General features: G+C 38.9%; 1 protein-coding gene across 1 annotated transcript in view; it reads right to left on the reverse strand.

Annotated features, from left to right (window-relative positions):
* The window catches only part of sorl1 (sortilin-related receptor, L(DLR class) A repeats containing), a 91,317-nt gene that overhangs the window by 38,832 nt on the left and 29,663 nt on the right, over window positions 1-22,822 (reverse strand). Inside the window, exons 7-10 of the mRNA XM_083886153.1 lie at window positions 11,116-11,217; window positions 9,635-9,804; window positions 5,208-5,400; window positions 4,791-4,908 (exon numbers count right to left, since the gene is read on the reverse strand). Coding sequence (XP_083742279.1) covers window positions 4,791-4,908; window positions 5,208-5,400; window positions 9,635-9,804; window positions 11,116-11,217 — 583 coding nt within the window. The remainder of the gene's footprint in view (window positions 1-4,790; window positions 4,909-5,207; window positions 5,401-9,634; window positions 9,805-11,115; window positions 11,218-22,822) is intronic.

Below are 22,822 nucleotides of genomic sequence, written 5' to 3' on the forward strand. Positions count from 1 at the left end.
TTGTGTAACTGCCAGAGTTAAAGGAATCACTGCACAGATGGAGGGTTGGACATATTTTTACTAAGTATCAGCACATTACAAATACACTGGCTTTATTTCATCATCTTAAATCAACAAAATGGTGGTGAAGCTACTTTAGGTTAAGGTAACATCATATGGTGTAATCTACTGTTTAGTTTAAATTCACTTCAAGCTACTCTAGGTAAATACTCGTAATCTGACAGCGATCATGTAATGTATTTTCAGTGGTGTGAAAATGTCGGAGACACTTTCAAATTATCCGACAACACTTTAACCAATCAGGAGCAAGAACTCCACAAAGAGATGGCCCTCTCTGCTATAACAGATCATGAGGTGACAGAGGAGGGAGGAGAACGCTAGTGTGTTAACATTTGGTGCTGACATTTTTTCACATCATAAATAAACAAAATATGGCCTCTGCACTCGGGTGGACTACTTTTTGCAAGCAACTGTAAATGATATCATCTGCTTTTGTTTAGTTTAATGCTTTACTCAAGCTTAATACCACTTTAGCTGGAATATATACTCAGTGTGCTCTAAACTGCACATTAGATTTGGGTGATAATAACATATTAACATACAGCACAGTTTATGAAAATAGCCACATTTTCATTACCATCATAGACAAAAAGTGCTCCACACTGTGCAAATATTGAGGTCCTTGCATCATATTAAATGTGCCTGTACCTTTAAATAGGTGACCTTTTGAGAAGTTAGCTGTAGAATTCAGGAAATGAAGAACATGAGAGAGTTGTTGTTAGACGCAGCTGCAGAGAAGTGGGTGCATGTGTGCTTTATGTCTACAGCTAACCTCAGGGCAGAGAGAGGTCTATGCATGGTTCACCATGAACAATAAAGGCCCCATTCAAACCTGAAATTAACAGTGATTCGATCACATCAAGATTGTGTTAAGTAAAGGTCTTAATATTCCTGATGTGTCCTGAAAGTAGGACTGTTCACATCCAGCACACCTTAGAATGTGTCCTGGATGTGTCACGCATCAAAGGATCCCCACCCCGTTATTCAAACACAAACCAACATCATGCCCGTTTGTGAGGACAACATTACAGGATGTTTGGTTGTACAGATGACTCTGCTGCCAGCATGTTTGTTTCACCATGTGTGAGAGAAAACGGAAGAGCCCGAGTGATTCAAAGCTCTACTCATGCTGACAATATTTTATTTGCAGAAAAAATGTCCATAAATGCATATGAAAAATATATATAAAATATTAAGCAAATGTGTCCTTGTAGTGGAAAATAACACTTACTCTCATACATTGCTTGTTTCAGCATACAGAACACTTGTTACCTACACTATGATTCTCAGCAGATCACTGTGGTTTAGTCACATCACCTTTTGACACAAGACCAGACACAAGTCGTAAAAATTGCATCTACAGTTGTTAACCTTTAACCTAGAAGCTACCATAGCTCATCCACAGTTGTTCACCTTTAGCTCAGTACATGCTCAGCATAGCTTATACATTTTTAGTCTAAACATCATCAGCAGATCCACTGCAATCTGAGCAAGGCTCAGAAAACCTGATTTACAGTCATCTCTACTTCCATATTCATCTCCCAACTGGCTCCCAACTCCACAAAGATAAAGTTTTGACACGAGCACCAAATGTAAAGCTTTGTAACGTTTCTCTGTGCCGCAGAACCATCTTTGACCTGCCTCTGAGCTGTTGTCCTTCAACAACTTACTTCATCAGACACCTTTACGACAATTTTTGCCACATCAGTCCTCAAACCACCTCTGAATGTGGTTTCTGTGATCAGACTATCCAGACCTGTACTTTGCACCATCTGTCCTGAGACAGAATCAGATCAGATCACTGAGAACAGATACCAGGTCTGAATGGGGTCAAAGTGCACAATTCTGTACCACAGAGTTGCCTGCACTGTTTATTGTTGTCAATGATGAGTAGAGTTCTCAACGGGCCAGGTCGTTAAAGACCCGCGGGCCGGGTCGGGTCGTGTTGTAATTGTCAGGCTCGTTGAGAAATCTAGTGACGAGGTAAGCTAAGCTAAGGTAACACCAGCTGCTTTCCTGCTGTTTCAGAGCCAGAAGGATGCAGAGGATATGGTGAACTTGCATATGAAGTTATATGATCCCAAAGAGAACTGCACCTGATGTGTTGCATTTACGGTAAACAAAGTTAAGAAAAGTTGTAATTTTTGCCAAACTGTAACTTGAAAGTGAGTCATTAACGCACACCTTCCTCAACCCTCGAAACAAAGACGCAAACAACACTTTTTTTATTTAATCATTCAAAAATATTGTATTTTATTGTATGAAATAACAGTTGATCTTCGCACTCCCTGATTTGTTCTTTGCACCATGCTTTTTTGTTTTGTATCTAAAGTTTATAATCTGACAAACGTGAGATCCTTACAATTATAAGTTCCAGATAGAAAGAACAAGTGTATATTATACAAGTAAATTTTGTATGATTACATTTTCATTTTCTTGTTTGAAAATATTGACACAAATCTAATTCCACAATGAAACAGTTTTGACCGAGACAAAGACAGAGTGAGAGGCTGAGATGTGAGGCTGGAGTAAAGTGGCACATCAGCCTCTTCCGTAGAAAAACTTGCTATGGCACATTTTGATCTGTTGAGTTATAAAACGTTGATATGTGATCATCATTGCTGCCTTTTTTGTTAAATGTTACTGTTTAATTGAATCTCCTTAGGTACTAAATCCTATGAAGTCAATTTATAATTAGTCTGTGTAATAATGTATAATGAGAGTTTCAAGATATCAAAACTGACCAACCCTACTACATAATGTATAGAAAACATGATGCACTGACTGTATACTGTATACTGCATAATACTATAATAATATAATAATAATAATACTGGTATATTATTCAAGCATGTAGAGGAATGAGCAGTTGAAGTTGTTGTGTATGTAAACATGGCTGTAGTGTGTGTCTGCATTCATGAGTGTGTTTGACCCGTTGAGTGCCCGACAGAGACTGCAGCTGTAATTAGCCCATCTGTTTGAGAGCGATAATGAAGCAAATGGCACTCCTCCCTCCTCTCCCCTCTCTCTCTGTGCCCATTATGTATTAAGGATTTAATTAGAGGGACTGGCTGGGCACATGGAAAAACAGTCTCCTAGACACTGGAGAGCGTAAACACATCAATGTTTTCCACCAGCTGTGACAAGGCAACGCAGCCTCCAACAGCAGGGAGAGTCTGCTGCGTGATTCTGATGGATTTTGTCGGCAACATGTTGAAGCAGTTTCCTCATCTTCTTATAGTATTACATTCTCTGGCAAGTTTAAGAGGTCCACCAAACTTCAAAACACTGAAACATTAAAGATTTGTCTCCTGTCACAGTCACAAGATCCTCACAGAGAACCTGCAGGACCTGTGGTGTGACTTGTTTCCTGTTTTTTTTTCTTCTGTGTAGTCAGAACAAGAGGAAGTTGAAGATTGCACTTGCACACACCTCCTCGACAACAGCTGACAAGCAAAGCACGTTCTGCTCCTGTATGAGAGGAATTATCTTCCTTACCAGTAGGTGGCAATAGACTGTATTTGTCTTTGAAAAAAGGAAGGCGACTAGAAGACCTTTTATATAGTTTGTCACTCAGTCCTCACACCACCGCTCGCTCCAGATGACCATGCCACTGTCTAAAAATGGATTGTGTCCTTTTGTTTGAAAGTCATTTGCTTGCTTCATCATTTTCATGTCTCTTTTCGTCTCCTGAGTGGCTGGAGCTAAGCAACCAATCACAGTGAGCTCTCTCACTGAAGGAAGACTTTGCAGATTCAACATGCTGAATAAGGCGTAAAGCTCCTGTCAATGCCGAAAAGGACGGACAACGGTCTCACTCACACTGCCCCATTGAGGGCTATGGACGGTAAACGAAAAGCCCAACAGCTTACAATTCCAGGATTAACACAAACTCAGTCAGTGAGCTGTCAATTCTGACAACAGAAAGAGACCCACCCAAAGTCATCTGTTCTGCCTTAGAGCTGCAGTAGACAGGATCACTACGAATAAGTCAATTTCTCTGCTTGGACAGAGACATGCACTTTGAAAAGCACTCTGAAATGCTCTGCTCATACTGACACACGATTCGTTAAGTTTTCTCTTTTTTGTTGGGTTTTTTTTTTATGTCTGCTTTGCATAGGTACATGTATGCATACAGCCAATAGGAGAATGCTCTCTCTCTCTCTCGCTCCCTGAACTGTCCCATGAGTGGACTGTCCTCATGCTTCAGGGTAAGGTGAGAATACAATCATGGCTTGAAAAGTTCAAGAATTCAATGAATGCATGGAGTTTAGACACCAAAAGACACATGCAGTTTCTTTCAAACCACCTTCAAATATGTTTTAAAATCAGATTTCTACATGTCTCAGTCTCAAACTGGATTCCAAATTCAAATCTTTTGCATGCTTTTTAGCACACACGGTAGCAATGCCAGAACAATGTGCAGTCACAGCAGGTTGTAGTCACGTCAGTCTCTGCTGTAGCCGAGTTTTTCCATGTATGAGTTCTGCATTGTGACTTTACAGAGAGATTGTCTGGAGAGCGAGACAATGCACCTCCATTCTACCCACATCAGTGTGAGAAATGGCGCATCACAAATGTGGGTTACATCTATGTTGTTACCACAAGAGCCCATGCAGATTTGTTGATTATGTCCGGAGCCACAAATCCTACGTAATCAATTGCAGCTACAGTGTGGACAGTGTGCTTGAACAAAAAAATGATTGTGAAGTGTATGCTTGTTGTCTCACCTGTGGCCATGATGAGTCCGGGTGCAGAGTCCTTGGATAAAATGGGCATCCTCCTCAGCTGGATGTTGAACAGCTGGCTCCAGCGCTGGGCCAGGTGAAGAGAGCAACCTTTACTGAGCTGAAGGAGAGAGAGTGACAGGCAGATGGTGTTCTTTAGTTTTTTATTTAGCAGCTGGCATCCTTAATGTTGCCTCCTCTTCTTATCCTTCCAATTATCTTTCATTACCTTTCTGTAAATGTTTACCTTCGTGATTCAACATTTATAGAATAATATTGCTGTCTGCCATTTATTTTGAACAACTGTGGATAATAATATTATACTGTATCTCATATATCCAAATATCAAACTGTGCTGTGTGATATGATAAATTACACACATGCTGTGACGATTTAAAAAAATGCTGCAGTACTCTGTACCTGACAGTCCACAGTTCCTCCCAGGCTATCGGCAGCAGGCGGCTGAAGCAGCTCCCATGTCCCTCCCTTATCGAAGGTGATGACAGATCGCATGTTGTTCTCGCTGACCGAGCCATTGATGAGCGTGGCAATGAAGACACCCCGAAGCCCCTCCACGCGATGCAGGTCTGCAAAAGGCTCATTTGCAAAGTACCTGAAACACAGAGGAGAGAGATAATGGTCAAACTAAGGGACAGACTTCTCCTCTGTCACTATAATCAACAACTGTTCACTCTGTTGTGTTTTGGTTTGAGTGCAAAGCCTTAGTTTCATGCTGTTTTATATCATAAGGAATATTTTGCTTATGCTGTGAGCGAGCATCCTCTTCCACACGAACACATCAATGAAGGGGTTCAGTGTCTTGCCCAAGGACACTCAGACTGGAAATGTTTACAAAAAAAAAACAAGAAACAGTGATCCATCGCCATCCATAGCAGATGATGTAGCATCATATAAGATAAGATGCCTTTGTTGTCATTGTGTGTTACACAAAATATAAACAACAGAGACTCATTTGTATTGGCAGAACCTGAGCACCTGAGCCAACATTGCTGTTCAAAAACATCTCAACGTAACCTCTTCCTGAAGGTAATAAATCATATTCTGATTATAAAATATGTATCTAGGGTCCTTCATGATTTGTTTGTGCATATCTAACATCAGCGCTCTCACTGACAGGAGGCAAGTAGAGGACAAAACAAGATTTAAAGGAACAATGGGGAGGACATTTTTGGCTTTACTGATAAATAACTGCATAATAACCTTTCAGTAATCCCAGGGCAGTTCAGAGAGACAAGAATGGGTGTTCCTATTAGCGGTTCTACTACAACTGCTCTGCACACAGGTGCCTTTGGTAGAAAGATCCCTAATCCAGTAATAGCAGCAACTGCTTATGATGCTCTGGCTGACTTTCAGAAATGAAGAGATTCCCTCAGGTCATCTGTCACTTATAAAACACGTGTTTAACTTTGGACTCATCTGATGAGAGCAGCTCAAGATTGATCAAGCCCGGTCCTGCCGACTACTGCTTTCATGCTTAGAAGAATGAGTGATGGGCAATTGGTTGAAATTAATAATATTAAAAAAACGGTAGAGGGATAATCTTTTAAGAAAAATAACTTTCATTTTCTACAGAAGCTCAACAACGTTTGAGTGAGTCATAAAACTGTGTGTGTGGAGATTGTTTAATAGCAATAAGAGCAGAGCGGAAAGCCTTCTGTATTTTAACAGGAACATGTTGTGTCCTAATCAAATACGAAAAAAGAGAGAGGAAGCTGCAGGGAATAATGAACATGATCTTACAGAGAATTACAGAGAAGCCACAAAAGAAGCCATGTGGAATGTACAGTGTAGTAAAGCTGACAGAATTATTAACGACTCTTCTCATCCACCGTACAGTGAAGTTGAATTTTTATCCTCAGGGAGAGGTTTCAGATCAACAATGGGGAATAGAGAATTCTACAAGAGTCCTTTGTCACAAGCGTCAATATGATAAATAGAAGGATCCAGTAGAGTGTAGAACACGGTGATGCTACTGACTTTGCTGAACAATAGCTTAATATGACATTATTTTTTGTACTAAGGGCATGTATAGTTTTGTATTTTAAAGACCGTATATGCTGAGTCAGTACTGTTAACTGAATAAACTAAAATATACAGTATCAATACTACTTTTTCTATTTAGTTTAGTTTCAGGTTTATTCTTTTACAAGGCTTTGACTTTCTTATATTGCATCTATTCAGACCCTTGGTTTTCTTACATTTTGTCCTCATCCACTTGCTTGATTTATATTTCTTTTATTTGTGTGTATTTTTTTCTTTATTATTGTAGGTTTGGAGCAATATCAGGGACTGAAACTTTCTTTTGGCTCATTCATTTGTATCTTATCTCATCTGTCATGCATTTTCTTGGGTTTTTAGTGAGTTGTTTTTTTGCACACATTCCAATTAGTGATAGTGAATCTGTATTTAACCCATCATTTTTAGACACCAGCAGTGAAGCTCAATTCCTTTCCTCTTGGCTGTGGTCTTGCAAATTTCCTCAAAGTAAAGGTGTTGCTGATTTTGTGTGCTCGGAACTTTTATTGTGAAAGGATATCAAGTCTTCTTGTCAGCATAGAGTAATTCTATCTTTGTCAAGAAAATAAAAGATGCCTTTCTCCAAATCAGTTCTGAGCGTAAGGTTAGATGTTTATTATAACGTGAAAAATAAATGTGACATTAATAAAACACCACATATTTGATTAACTGCTGGCTAAATGAAATAACAAAATAGTTCCTTACACTACTAAAAATAAAATAACAGTCAGCAAAACAACATGTTTCTGATTGAAATTGTATGGAGGATGCTGAATTAGACATCATCAGTAGTTGGCAGTATGGTAACACGGCTGATTTTTGACTCAACCCTGACGTGTCACATTTCAGCTCTCCTCTGCTATGGACTAAATGACATGAAAAACATTAGCTGAGAAACATTAAGTGGGTTACAGAGTAGTTGGACAGACGTGGATTGAAAGGAGAAGAATGCTAGTTTTAAGCCAAGGCTTGTATGCAGTATAATTTATGGTAGACGTCTGTGGTTTTTCATTTGGAGACCTCTCAGCGAGTGAGACAGAGGAGAAGGGGGGGATCTGTGCTGGTGTGTGGATCAGTGATTTTATAGTGCAAGTACAAATTCATACCTCAGCAATAATTTTAACATTTTCTTTAGCATTATTTAAATTAAACATGTCTCACTCGACCTTAAAGGTGACGCACTGGATACACTGTGGGGCAGATGTCACCATGCAGCGGCTTAATATAATTACAGATCTTTATCTGTAATTAGAGTTTTATCGTGTAATTATTTAGCTGTTTATATCTACAGTATTTATACACTGTGTTAAGGGGATAGGAGAGCAAACACAGCGTTGTAGTTAAGTGACTCCTTCATTATATAAAGTATTATATAAAGTGAATATATGTATTCAAGATCTGTACAAGTGTAATGCTTTAAAAGGAAAAAACTATTGACTTGTAGCCTTGAACCACCATGTTCCTAGAGCAGACCGAGCCGATAAAGTCGAGTTTCAGGTTTTTAAATAGTTTGCTTACCGTGCACAGAACGACATAGTTTGTGTAGGATAAAGCCGCTCACATGCACAAACACATACACACACGCATGCGAACATACAGAGAGTACACTTAGGGCTTTCCACATCAGCATAGCACAGTCAACAATTGGAAAAAGGGACAATGCATACTGTAAAAAAAATTATAATATTATAACTCAAATGTTTTGGTTTATTAATGGACTATGGTGGATCTAATTCGACTACGACAGGCTGCTATAGCTTACATAATTAATATCAATAATCATTTCCAGTCAAGTTGGCGATGTAGGAAGAGGAAATGTGTAACTGTAGCTTTAGGTTTAGTTTGTCCTGCACATACATAGTAATCGTTATGAGAAAAGGATTTGCACAAATTACCATCGTCACTTCAGATTGGGTTCACACTGAATGCTTGTGCACTGCGTGATCTGCTGCATCTCACACAGCTCTGTAGTTCGCTCATGGACCATGTCTGCTGTGGAGCTGTGGCTATGTTTTACATAGGTTCTGCCTTTGAAAGTCATATAAATACTCAATATACTTTGTACTAATATAAAAAACAGGACTTCTCATTATGAAGCCACAAATCTATCTGTTCTGCACATATTGCACAATAAAGCTTTGTTGAAAGAATTGAATCAGGTATCTAAAAGCCAAGATTGCTTTTACTTTGAAACAGGGACAGAATGTGTTGTGTTATGAGAAGTGAGTGGCTTGCATAAAAATAAGATTCTATTTCCTAAAAGACCGGTGTCTCATATCTCATCAGTTAACGTGTGATTAAAAGAAAAGTGAGCCGTTCTGTGACCTAGCCTTACTTTACCTAGTAAAAGCCTGTCTTCAGGAGCATGGCTGTAAATGTGGACTACCTTCCATTATATTGTGAAATATTAAAAACACATCTATTACTTAGTGTATCCAAATAGAAAATAAGTGCTTAGTGTTGCTAAAGTGCGGCGAGACTAAGTTACCAACTGGATTCTTCTCTTTGATAAATACACCAAGAAAACTGATCCAGTAAAAACTGGATGCAGGGTGTGCCATGTTGACAATGAGGTATTAATACTGTTACTCAAATAACATGAAGCAATGAACCCGTAAAAGTATGTGTGAGGACAGTGGCTGATTCAGTGTCCTTGGCAAAGATTTCGTTTTTTAAAGTTGGCCATGCATCTTTGATAGGATCTTAGTGATAATAATTCTCTGAGTCTTTTGTGTCCAACAAGTCTAGCAGGTCTAGCAGTATGTTTTTGTGTGCGCATGCATGTGTGCATGCGTGTGTGTGTGTTGCACCTGATGAGTGTGTTGCTGCCAGAGCCTTCAGGACTGTAATAGAGCACGTTCTCCAGTGACAGAGAGAAGGACAGGCCTTGTGTGTCTGAGATGTAGAGGTGTGTGACGTTGTTTAGGTGATTCACACACACAAACACCTGGTCCTCAGATGCATCGGCTATGTAGTATTCCTGTTGAAGAGAGAGAGAGAGAGAGAGACAGAGAGAGACAGAGTGGGTGACATACTGAGGTCAGTGACCTACTGTCTGGTTAGACTGAGGACAGAATACATCAGTAGACACATTGTGAAAAGACTCTATGTCTGTTATACTGTTGACAGTATGTGTGGCTGGATTTTCCATAAAAATAAGAAAGTGAGTTATGGCATTTATTTTCTACCACATTATTCAAACACAGTTTGCTCATTCCAAGTAATCCACACTTCATTGTTTTGTTAGTCCTACTAAAGCTGGACTTTTAAAATGAATGAAACCACGTTAGACTGACTGAACTTGCACAAAAACACATCAAGTTAATGCAATTGTGAGTCGATCCCCACACCAATACCCAGAGGCCGGTACCAGTACATTTGTTGGACTTTCTGAGACCGATTTCATGGTCTGTCAGGTTCTCAGTCATCTAGGTCGTTGCATTTTTCAGGAGTTTATATATAGGTAACTATTTGCTTTAATCAACTACAGGAAGCTAAGGTTGTATAGTGATGTGATGTAAATCTACTGCATGATACTGAGATAACATAGCACCTGGGACAATGGCCTTGTCCATGAGTTCTGTTTGGATGGAGAACTGTTTGAGCTTAAATGTAAAAAAGTGATGTGATTGGCAAGTGCCTTTGTTGGAATATTTGCAAAAAAAATAAAAAATGTTATGACTGCTCAGTGCTTGCTCAATTTTTACAAGCAAAGTGAAGCAACACTTGACGCCATCCCATTCAAAGTAAATGAGAAGTGTTTCATTTGACACCTCCACTGCAACCGTGCGAGTCAGCCTTAAAGTCTATAATTAACTGGCCTTTACAAAGATGTTATTACAACTACATGTACACACACACACACACACACACAAAACAGAGAAAAACAATACCTTACTTGTGTGGTTAAACCTAAGCACAGGGCAAATTAAGGTATAATAATTTGTTTTGCAACAACCCTTTTTTATCTTACAGCTTCAAAATCATGTCAATGGCTCACTGACTTGTCACAGGGACAACAAAGCCTCAGTCATTTTCACTCTAAGTCTTTGGTACAAACAGGGTGTAACATAATGTCATAATGTGGTGTATTTTCTTCAGTGACAGCAAATTCAGCAAAAATTGTATAGTGGTGCTTCACTGACGTATTGCAGGAAAGGAGACCTCCACCTGTCCATTTGTCTGCACCCAAAAGTACCGAGTTTTTGATACACATCCCAATTCGAACACGTGGTCCTTCCATAAATTCTTAACTTATGAATCATTACTCTAAATGTTGAAGGAGACTCACTGTGATTGGATGGCGGGTCATAAACTGGGCAGCTTTCATCGGCTGGCGGTTGTAGGAGACCCAGAGCTGAACAGATGATGACTCATGGCTGCCAAGCAGTTTCTGGAGAGTAAAAGGACACAGAGAGCAGCACTGTTCATTCAACTACTCATCACTTTGTCAAACCATTAAACATCCTGGAGGCAGGAAATATGGTAACATGCCGTGAAATTCTGCTGCGTCAGCTCCAACTTGGAATCAATATCCGGACTGACACACAGGTTTTTGAGTTACGGAGGAACACATTGTGATGTTTTTTTGGGGGGAAAGACCGCAAGACATTGAATAAAAAAAACAGACAACTTAAAGTCCAGTAGTCTCATAAATAAAAAATTTTGTATAAGTAGAGAAATCTAACACTATCACGGAATAAAAACAGGGATAAAGTCCAACTCAAATACAGAATAAAAACTCATTTGCACATGAAATCCATCCATCCATCTTGTACCGCTTTATCCTCCACACGTGAAATCATCAAATATAATATTTGCAAACTTTCAGGATTCTTTCAAAAGGTAATTCCACCAGAGATTTACATCAATATCAGCTTTTCTGTGTTTCTTTGCTCCATATTATAAAGAAACCATTAAAGCATGTTGGGGTTTTACGGAGCATACAACTATTTAATAAATTATGAACTCTAATGTAGGTGGGGCGAGCATGTAAAGCCCATCTTTAAACCATTTGGTCTAAATTTTTGAATGATGCAGTCAAACAGGAAAACAAGGAAAATCCAAGACAAAAAGGCGTTTGTCTTGCGGAGATCGATACGTTCAAAGTTTGGATGTTTCATGCGTTACTGCTTGAAATGGACTTTGAATGGAACAGACGGTGATCCCCTTCACTGTTTCTGACGGTGAAGGGGATGCATCAAGACCTTCTCCAACAGAGTAAAAAACTCTCACAGTGTTAGAGAAAACAGATGATGGATGATACCCGAGATTGTTTTTCCTCCACAGCCTTTATTTCCTACAAAGAAAACCATTGGGTGTGCACTTTACTGACATCATGTTCCATGATTTCTGGGTCATGAAGGTTCAAATTTCTTTTATTGCTAAGTTTGACATTTTATATAATTTCTGTTTTTGACCCCTTACCTCATATTATGCTTGTTGTTTACCCTTTATTCCTTAATATTACTTTTCTTCAATACTCAATTATTCATAAGTTCCATTATGTTATAATGATGTTCACCCATTTGTTTAATTGGTGCTATAATGTTTGACCTATTTTATCATCTGTGAACTGGCAAAAATATTAATTTCCATAAAAACATAGTTCAAATGTTGAAGATTATCTCTCTAATCTCAGATTTTAATGACAGCACAGACGTTGGTCACTTACTTGTCCAGTGATCCAGCCTAAGGCACCTCTCCAACTCTAAACTGTGACTGTGTATTAAAACCTAACATATCACACACTTTAGTCCAGGATCTTCTGATCTATTATCAAAGCCATGAATGAGGGTAGCTGCTCTTCTGATAGCTTGCTCTGCGATTACTACAGCCTTGAGGCTCCACTTCTGCACTTCTGTTTACACCTACTCTATTAGTTAGTTTACATACTCTCCCCCGCTCTTTATATAAATATATTACAGAGAGCGGAGCACATCTATTATTTATCTGACCCCCTGTTCAACAGCCACGAGAGAGGAAGAGGTGGAAGAAAAACAGACATAGATGAATGAAGAGAGACAGGAAAGATCAGGGGACAATTCAGAGAAAGGAATTCAACGAGGAAAGCAGCGCATCGAATTCACTTGACTCTTGACAATACATGTAGTATATAATGATGAGCCTTTCAGTGTCAGTGTCCCTGAGACCCTGAGTTGAGATTTCAAAGCATTAATCTAATTAAAAAAAGCTTTTCATATTAAGAGGTAACTTCTTAGGTTTTCAACTGTAATCACCCTTTGGATGTCAAAGACATGTGCTGCAAAACTGAACATGAGCACTTATTATTATTATGGAGAGTATGATAACCGATTTGTTACACACTGTGAGAACCAGGAGAGGTGAGCTAAGGTTAACTTCAAATAACTAAGAAGTAAAAACTGTTAATAAAATGCACCTTTGAGTGTATATGATGAAGGTTAAAACATTGATGTAGAGGTGCAGTATATTAGGGTTAGAATGAGTTATTTTGCACACACAGTAATTAGTGATAGTGAATATGACCTCTGCATTTAACCCATCCCTATTACAAACAAACCAGGCACAGGAGCAGTGGAGGATTGGGTGCCTTGCTCAGGGACACCCAAGTCCTTGACTTGCCCTGGGACTTGAACTGAAAACCCTCCGGTTACAAGCCCAAGTGATATGATATATGATATGTTTTAAGAAATGTGTCTTTTAAAAGTTCATTTTATGTATTTTTTTTCATGTATTTACTTTTTATTATTAAAGGGGTCATATTATGCCCTATTTCTCCAAGTTAACCTAGTTACCTGGTGTCCTAATGAACATGTCTGTGACATGCTTTGGTCAAATAACCATAAGGATGAAGCACCACAGCAGTTCAATCACTCTGCAAAAACAGCCCTGTTCAGAACACTCTGTTCAGTAGTATCTCTTTAGGTCCACCTTAAAAAAAAGTAAAACGAAACTTAAGGGACAGGAAATTACATCAGCTAAAGAGGCTCCTGGGAGCTAACAGCATTTAGCATTTGGAAAAGTGATCATTTTCAGGCTCTAGCAGGCACATTGCCATCATATATAACATGTATCCACTGGACAGATAAATCCTCTGAGGCTGGAAATTTGTGTAGGACTCTGTGCTGCACTGTGGAGCCAAGAATATAACTTTTCGCAGACTTCTGGTTTTCGGATACCCTTGCCCTCACCAGCACTCTCGCGTGTTTTACAGACAAAGCGGAGCTTCGCGAGACAAGAATTCCAGGAATTTAGCGCTTTATGACGTGGAAGTCAACATTGCGTGTTTTATCGACTGTACTTAGACTGAGGAGGACCACAAAAACACGAGTGAGTCATCTTTCATCACACTTTGCTGACTGATAGGACCTCCAGAGACCCAAATATAAGGACTTGAATGATTAACAAGTTGATTTTGCATAATACGTCCCCTTTAATATTTGTTTGGTACTTCATGATTTTGGTTTTACTTTGTAGTACACACATAAAAATAACTAACTATTCCTTTTCTTTTTCATCTCGCTTACTTCCTGTTTTGTGGGTTTTCTGTCCTTATTCCAGATTAACCACCCTTGTTTTGATTTTTTTCCACCCGTGTCTCATTATTTCACCTTCCCTTATTGTTGTGTTTCTATTGAGCCCTCCAGCTCATCAGCATCTGCACATTCTCCTGTACAGGCAAAGTGTATGACTTTGCCTGTGCATGACTTTATGTATGTGACTTTACGAGCTGTTGTGGAGATTGATCACCTGAAAAAAAGTGCTGGAGCACGAACAGGTAAATTCAGTGCTGCAAGCTCAACTTCGAAGGTTCCTGGACTTTCCCTATGAGCAAGTTCTTTTTGAGGGGGTGAAATATTAAGCCAGAAATAATTACCAGGAACTGTGCGCAGTCAAAACACACGCAGTTCCTGATAAAGTCCTTATTTCCAGGGGGGAAGTCCCTGCCTAGTGCAGAATATGAATCTATTTAAGTGGCTTTATATCTTACTATCAACATCATCAAGTATTGCACATTGCTGCACAGTTACTAAGTTATAAAATGTTATTTGTTTGTTACATGGGTTAAATAAGTTCCTAAAGTTTGAAAAATAACATAAAATGAACAATGTTAAGTTAATGAAAGGCATATTACAACAATCAGAAGCTTACATTTCAACAAAGTGAGGCTGATGTTTATAGAAAGTGTACCTGCAGTAAGGCTTTGTGTTTGCATGTGTGTGTCCCTTGAAAAGAGTTGTGTTCATTCTATAGTGCCTGAGGATCCTCAGACAAAGCATTTCAGCCTTTTCCATTCACTCAATTGATTTATCCGGCGTAGCAGCCACATCGACCGTGTGTAGTGTGAAAGCAAAACAGCAACTATTCCGAGGCAAATGGAAGGAATGGAAAGAGGTACAAAAGGAGGTATGCTACATGGAGAAAAGTATATGAAAGGTCAAAAACACTATGATCTGAATTGTGCAGATGATATAAAACAATTCATAAGTAGCAGTGGAAGGAGCCAGTACTTTTCTTACAGAAATTCAGTCAGGGTTTTAAGATCAGATCACTTTGGGAGTAAAAAGGAAAGGTTAGACAGGAGGATGTTTTTGATGTAGTTACACATGTAAGTGACATGGCGATGATAAATGATTCCATTTGAACTGCAGATTGCAATCCAGAGGCAACGGTGATAAATGGGTGTTACACTGTGTTCATGACCACTCTAACTTATCCTCTGTACACTATCAAATCCCTGAATTAAGATGTGGTTCTTTGGCTTGAAGTCGATGCATGTGGCACAGACAAAATGTTAATAATATTAATTTTGAATGGATTGCAGATATAATACAGAGTTCCAGTTGCTGATATTACCTTATCCTCTAAATCAAAACACAGCCACATTTGCAGGGATAACAGGAGTAATGTTACTGCTGACTGAGCAAACAACTGCCTGCTGCAATTATACAAACTGTTGTGAGTAGCGAGTGTGTGCAGAGATGCTTGAACACCCTGGGGCAAGTAAAAGAGACTTTTATGAGATTCCTTTAGATCCTGAAAGACAACATATATTATTTTGTCCAATAAAAATACTTGCGGGATCCAGAAGTGCAGATTAAGTTTCTATGAATTACTAACGTTGACTTCATTTAAAGAGGCTTTTATTAATCGTTTCTGATATGTTTATTCATTTTTATTGAAAAAGCAAGTTTCAGCTCTGTGTAACACAAAGATTTACAGAGATGAATAAAGGCTAAGCTAAATAATAAGCTTCTGTGCATGTTCAGTGGTATCAGCATAGAAGAAATATGGAATAACAATTTCTGTACATTGCTAGATACAGGTACATTATGGTTAGATATATTCTATATTATATAAAGGCAGTTTGTTTTGAATACATTTCTATTAGTGAGATTTTCTTTTAGGGGATGAGATGTATTATCCTCACAGAGGAGAAAAGCACAGAAATATGTATTAAATATGATGACACTATCATGAGAATTCAAAAAAAGAAAAGAAAAAGTCACAGGAGTCCAACAGAGTGAACTAGACTCTCATAGTAGAATCACCTGCAGTATAGAAAATGTTAAGTATTTAGTACAACCATGAGTCTTTTATTTAAACTGATTATTTTATTAAGTCTTTCTTCTCTCCATTTCTCCTGAAAGTGACAAGTGGGACTATTTGCCAGCATTTACACAACGCCAGCATGTGTCCTGGTTCCAGGAGTTCAGCAGGACTCTTTACTGGGTACCTAACCTCTGCTTTACAGTAGAAATATTTACTTTAAAAAATAAACAAAGGAATGAATGAATGAATGAATGAATGAATGAATGAATGAATGAATGAATGAATGGATGAATGAATGAATGAATGAATGAATGAATTAATCTTTCAAGGACACTGTTACATACCTCTTTCACGACAAACTTCTTTCCAAACTTCCTTTCTTTTGGTCAGGTTACCAAAAAACAACAACTGTCTAACTGTTGTCTCCATCACCTTACATACTGCAGCAGTCACTTAAGATTCCACCTTTCAAAACCGGGGACCAGCTGCTCCACGTGTGTGCATCCATAACCTTTGGCTGTCAGGTCACTCTCAAAACACCTATTCACATATGAGAATTATAAAATACCAGCTTGTCAAACCTAAGATAAGCCAATTTGATTGCACACATTTCATGCACACATTTCCCAATGATTTGCATAAAACTCAAACACCCTAGTGAGCATTAATACTTCCCTGTAAGCCACAAAGCGAAAAAGTGAGAGCGAACGAGAGCTCCACTCAAAACGCAGTAAACAACAACAAGGTGACAAAACTGGCCGAAAGGAAGAGTGTGTTCACTGGTGGCTCTTTCATTTAAGGCCGACACTAAATCATATTGAAAGGTACCTTCACTGACCCCAAAACAATCTGGAAATGTCACAGGCCAAACCTCCGAGGCAAAATGTCTTTGTTTCACCCAGCGGTTGTAGGCTGATTACCATCAGACCTTTACATACTTGAGAGTGTTTGGTAATGAGGTCCCCTGTCTGCTCTTTCTCCAGCCTTTATATCAAGGATAGTCTGTTACATATTCATGACCCACTGCACCTCAGACAATAATGCTATTCAGATTGGCTGGTAAAACAGCAAGAAGTCAATATGTCTCATCTCTGTTCCACAGGGTCTGAGGAGCCTGTTTAAATGGTTCCAGGCGGAGAGTTTCTTCTCTTCCAGTGGAAAAAGAGAACATTTGACGAAAACAAAATACGGATTATTAGGCTAGTTACACCTGGTTTCTCCTTTGATAGCCATTGGTTGATAACCTATGAGTGGTGTGGAGTTGGTTCCTTGTAATGTAATGAGTATGTAATGTATGAAACCACATTGATACATTAAACCTATAAAATACATTTGGTATTAAATAAACTGTATATTTAATAAAATAGACACATGGACACAATGGAAAGTATGATGCACCTTTATCACTCCCACTATCTCCATGTTTTCCTCTCTATACCAGACCTTTTGTAGATTCTGGAAACAAACGGAGAAGTAATATCTATCAGACACAGTAAGTGGGAGGACGGGAAAGGCCTTATCAACAACCCCATCACATCTTCTATAAACTCTGTTCATGTGCAATATTATTGTCCTATGCAATATCACTATGCAAAACTGTTGCATCTTAAACATACTGTTTATGCATGTGTGAAATTTAATGTGTGTTGTTTTAGTACTGAATATGTGGGTTTTTTAATGTTGACTGTATGGGGTTTTAAGAATGAATTTTTAGGTAATGTTGTTTGAGCACCATTTTTTCAGGCAGTGCACCTGAATTTTGTTGCGTGTAATGTGGAAAAAAAAGGCTTCTCGTCTCCAGGCTGGTGCCTATGTGGGCTGATTAGCTGTCCTTTCCTCAGGATCTCTAATGTTGTAGAAAACTCCATTTATGGCTCTTTAATTATCTTGAGCACTTCGGCACAGCCAAAGGCCCTTGTGATATTCATATCCATTATTCTAATCCTATTAAAATGGGATTACACTTGTCATCATTTTTCACTGTCACTATTGCTCATAGACGTAGGAAGTCATCTGACTGCCTATGTTTCCAAAAGCGGTGGCTCAGCCCTGGTCTCACTAACAACGCTGGTCAACAGTTTCTGCAAAGTCATCATGTTTCCATGCACAGTTAAGCTGAGCTACCATTGTTTAATAAGACAACTGTCCTTGTCCCGGTATACAAGCACTAGCAAGGAATCAATTTATTGACGCAGTGTGCCGCTACACTAGACGACAATATGCCCCCTTTCAGCTTGTTATGCTGCATTGCATTTAGCCACTGTTAGCTACATCGCAACATGTCTACAGTTAAAAACAAAAAGTATGATGTGTTCAACTGATTTAAAGTGAAACAGATTGGACAAGAAGTGCCATTACCGGTAAAAGTAGCAGTGCAGCACAACAATGTCTGCCACCAATATTTCCTGATTTCCCTGTCCTACTGAAGGCACCAAGCCCCAAACCAATAGTATCCTAATGGAGGCACTACAAGCAGCTGTGCACTGCAGGTTTCTACAAAATCTTTAGTAAATTAAATCAACAGCCCACACAGGGCCTGAGTGGTGGTACACATTGCAATCCATGAAGAGATAAACAAAGAATACACCTGGTATACATAAAGGGTAAAAAAAAAAATCTAATTATTATCCACTAAAATTGACGTGTTTTTCTACCTTTTCACCAACAAAGGTTTAATGACAACAGTAGTTAGGATAGTGTAATAAAAAAAAGGATCAAAACATAGCCAGTGTCAAAGGGAAAGAGAAGTAAACTTAAAAGGAACCACGTTAGTCAGTAATACACTTCAGTTTCTTCAGCACTATTAAAGTATTGCACGCCTTACTGGTGTAACAATGGCACCTAACAGGGAACTGAGACAGTTTCACTTTACAAAGTTTTTCCAAGTTGATGGAAAGAGTCTACCACAGCATGGTGTCACTTCAGGGACAGACATACTGTATACTCTTGCACCCATCAATAACCACATTTCATCTTTAGCCATCTGCCTCCATTTGTTTTGGTTGCTGAATAAACATAACAGCGTCTCTGAGCTTATCAGCATCATATCCTGTTCCCTGCAGGTCACATTAATATTACCTAGCACTGATGAAGTGCTTTGAAACTACTCTGTCTGAGCAAAGGATACAGACAGAAAACCCACACAATCAAGTCAAGTGTTGGAGGGACTATTTTGTCCTTGTGTGTCTCGATAATCAGTTTTAGGTCACAAGTTAAAATGAGGTTTCGTTCTCTACCTACATTGTTGGATTTTATCTAGTTTAGGACAGAGCTTTAGATGGGAAATATTTTTAGAATTACAAACTATGATATGCATTGACACTATTATTTATCTTCATCAATTAAACCATAAATCTGAAATATACAGTATATTAAAGAAAAGGGTCAAATGATGTGGATATGCTTTACTTGAGCTAAACGAGAGAAGTAGTGGTCACCTTAAATTATTTTTAAAACTTTGGTAATGCAAAACATTCTAACTTCCTGTTTACCGTTTCCTGCTAGAGATGACATGCTTCCCTTTTACTGTGCTTCCTGTTCTCAACCAGCATTTACCTGAATACATTATGTGTGTCGTGTACTTATTGCTATGTGCAGATGAAATTTCTAATCAAGATCATGATGACAGTGATCAGCCATTTAAATGTGGGATAGTAATAACTGTATAAATGGTGTTAATATGATGTGTTAATAGTAATCAATAATTGTGCCTTGACACAGCATGTTCACTGTCCTTTCACTTGGTCTCTTATTATATTTGGTTCAAAACCATTGCACGGACATTTTTGGCTTTTTGAGGATCAAGACTGGAGTTTTAGTGTTGGATTATAATTAGGTTAAGGTTGAATGATAGGCAGTTCATTGTGATGGTTAGGGGCAAGGTTTGTAACAGGGCTAGCTGCTCAGGACAAAAGGTCCAGAGGTGAACAATGACATACCTCATGCAATGTTTTGATTCCCATGCTGATTGATTGATGAGACTGCAGAACGCAACAAAGAAAGGACTCATCCACTCACACCTCCCCTTTCCCAAGCACATCAGGGAGCTACATTGCCGTTTTCACAAACTACAAGGTATGGTGCCACAAGATGTACATCAGGTGATGAGATTCCAATACAGATACAGATATTACTGACAACGTCTACTGCCTTGGTTTATGCAAAATGTGGGCTCAGGCTAGTTTCTACACATGGTGGCTGACAATGTTAAAGCACATAAAAATATATTTTTATTATTATTTACGTATTTCTCAATTATACAATCATACAAATTTATGAGCAGTTAATTTAATTTCTGACAATAAACCCTCCTGAATATTACACATTGGGCAATCAAAATGTCTTATGCCAACTGAAATTCATGATTAGATCTGAAAATTTGTCCACCGCTAACCTTCCTTTGTAATCAACTGTCTCTGAATGACTACAGCTACAGGCCATCATCAGACCGTGGCAAAGCTGGCGTGTAGCAAAGAGGAAAGCATATCTGGAGCAGCCTGTGAAACAGTGGAGGAGGTGAGATCCAAATCATATTCACCATTTGCTCCACTATCTGTTTGCCTGCTGCATAGATGAGTCTCCTGCTACGCAAACACTGTTGACTAATGATGACAAACAGAGTGTTTCAAGTTACCGCCAGCCAAATATTGATCGAACATCTGTTGTACTCAGCAGAATATGCTGAAGTGGGAGACTGGCTGCTCACGACATTGCTTAACTTGGCTGTAAAACAATGTAGGCTGTTAAAAATGCATGCAGGTGCACAGGAGGAACAGCAGGAAATTTAATTTGAGATGCCATGTAACATTGCTGAGTGCTGGTGACTGGTACCGTATACATAGACTGGGGTGGGGAATGATATCAGTCTAACCACAGGAAAGCTGCAGAGAGCTCTGCAACCATGCCAGAGAAAGCAGCGGTGACAAAACCAAGCAAAAAGGGAGGAGGGAAAAAAAATCTACAAACACACTTTGTCTTTTTAATTTACTCCAACACCTACAGCCCATTATATTCAAGCTTTTTCTATTTTACAGTTCAGCTCTTTTGCTTTTACCCACAAACTCCAACAACCTGAACAAATTGCTTTCAACCTAGAACAATGAACGCAGTTCAACTGTGCGAGCTGTTCTCGGGACAAACAAAATCGACTTTCTATGGGAGTTTCTAAGACAGGAGTAAAACCTTTTAGAAACGATGTCTTTACTGCACTATACTATTACATTAGGGCTGCAGTATTGGTTCAATTAATGAATTGTTTAACTATAAAATATTTAAATAACCAAGTATTGGGAGGAGGAGGAGGATCTGCTGTTCAGAAGAAGTGATCTTACATAACGATTCCAGGCTTTTTCAGATTGCTTGCAGAGCGCGAGAATACAATAAAACCCAGCGTTCTCAGCAGTGGCTGAACTGTTTCGAAAACATTAGGGCTTCATAAACGAGGAAATGGCGCAGACACACACCAAAAAACAGTGTTAATTGGAACTTCTGGTCTATGGGTCCTTTAAAATTAAAAAGATAATAAGTGGATCAATTTCCATTTAAGCATGGGTCCTAGTTTCCATGTCTGTGCAGAGGTTCACTATGGTCAGGGGGACATATCCATCTATGTTGGAGACATGGACCCTTTGCATGTGTACGTGAGCACCCTTACATTGCATTTGCCTGAGTTCATGTGAGGAAGTCTGTCACTCTCCACAAATGTTCAACCCATCATTTAAAGAATAAAAAGACACAAAAGTGGTGACAAACTCCTGGTGAAAAGTCACACTGCTGGGGTAGAATATCAGATCTTGTACACACACTTGCACTCTTAGAAATAAGGGTTCCAAAAGGGTTCTTCTACAAGGGCTGAGGTTCTACCTGGAACCATTTGCTTCTGAAAAACCCTTTACCGAAGAAAGGGTTTTTCAATGGTTCTTGGTAACACTAATGGCTCCAGTAAGAACCATTTTGATCCAGAGAACCCTTTAAAACTCCTTTCTTGAATAAAGGATTTTAAAAGGGTTCTTGGTGAAACCCTCCAAAAGGGTTCCAGGTGGAACCTTTATAAAAAGGTTCTACCTGGGGCCAAAAAGGGTTCTCCTATGAGGACAAGCCGAAGAACCTTATTCTACTTAGCACTTTTATTTGTAAGAGTGTGGAGACTGACACATTTCATTGTGAAAGGAACCATGTCATGGAACACGGAAAGACATAATTTGAAATAAGTGCATTTATGTTTAAATCGAAATCATTGACTTAGTAAAGTGAATGTGGTGTAAAACTGTCAGCAAATACTCAGATATCATAAAGACCCCATGGCATGACTCTTAAAGCATAAGTAGATTCTGCATATTTAGGCATGAGGATGACGATGATGACTCATCTTGGATTCGGGGGATTACACCAATTCCCGACATAACATTGAGATGTATTAACGCCATCGCGGTGATGATCCTGCATTTCTCTGATCCCTCCCTCTT

This window comes from Microchirus variegatus (genome assembly GCF_963457635.1).
Source record: "Microchirus variegatus genome assembly, chromosome: 3".
NCBI classification, from domain to species: Eukaryota; Metazoa; Chordata; class Actinopteri; order Pleuronectiformes; family Soleidae; genus Microchirus; species Microchirus variegatus.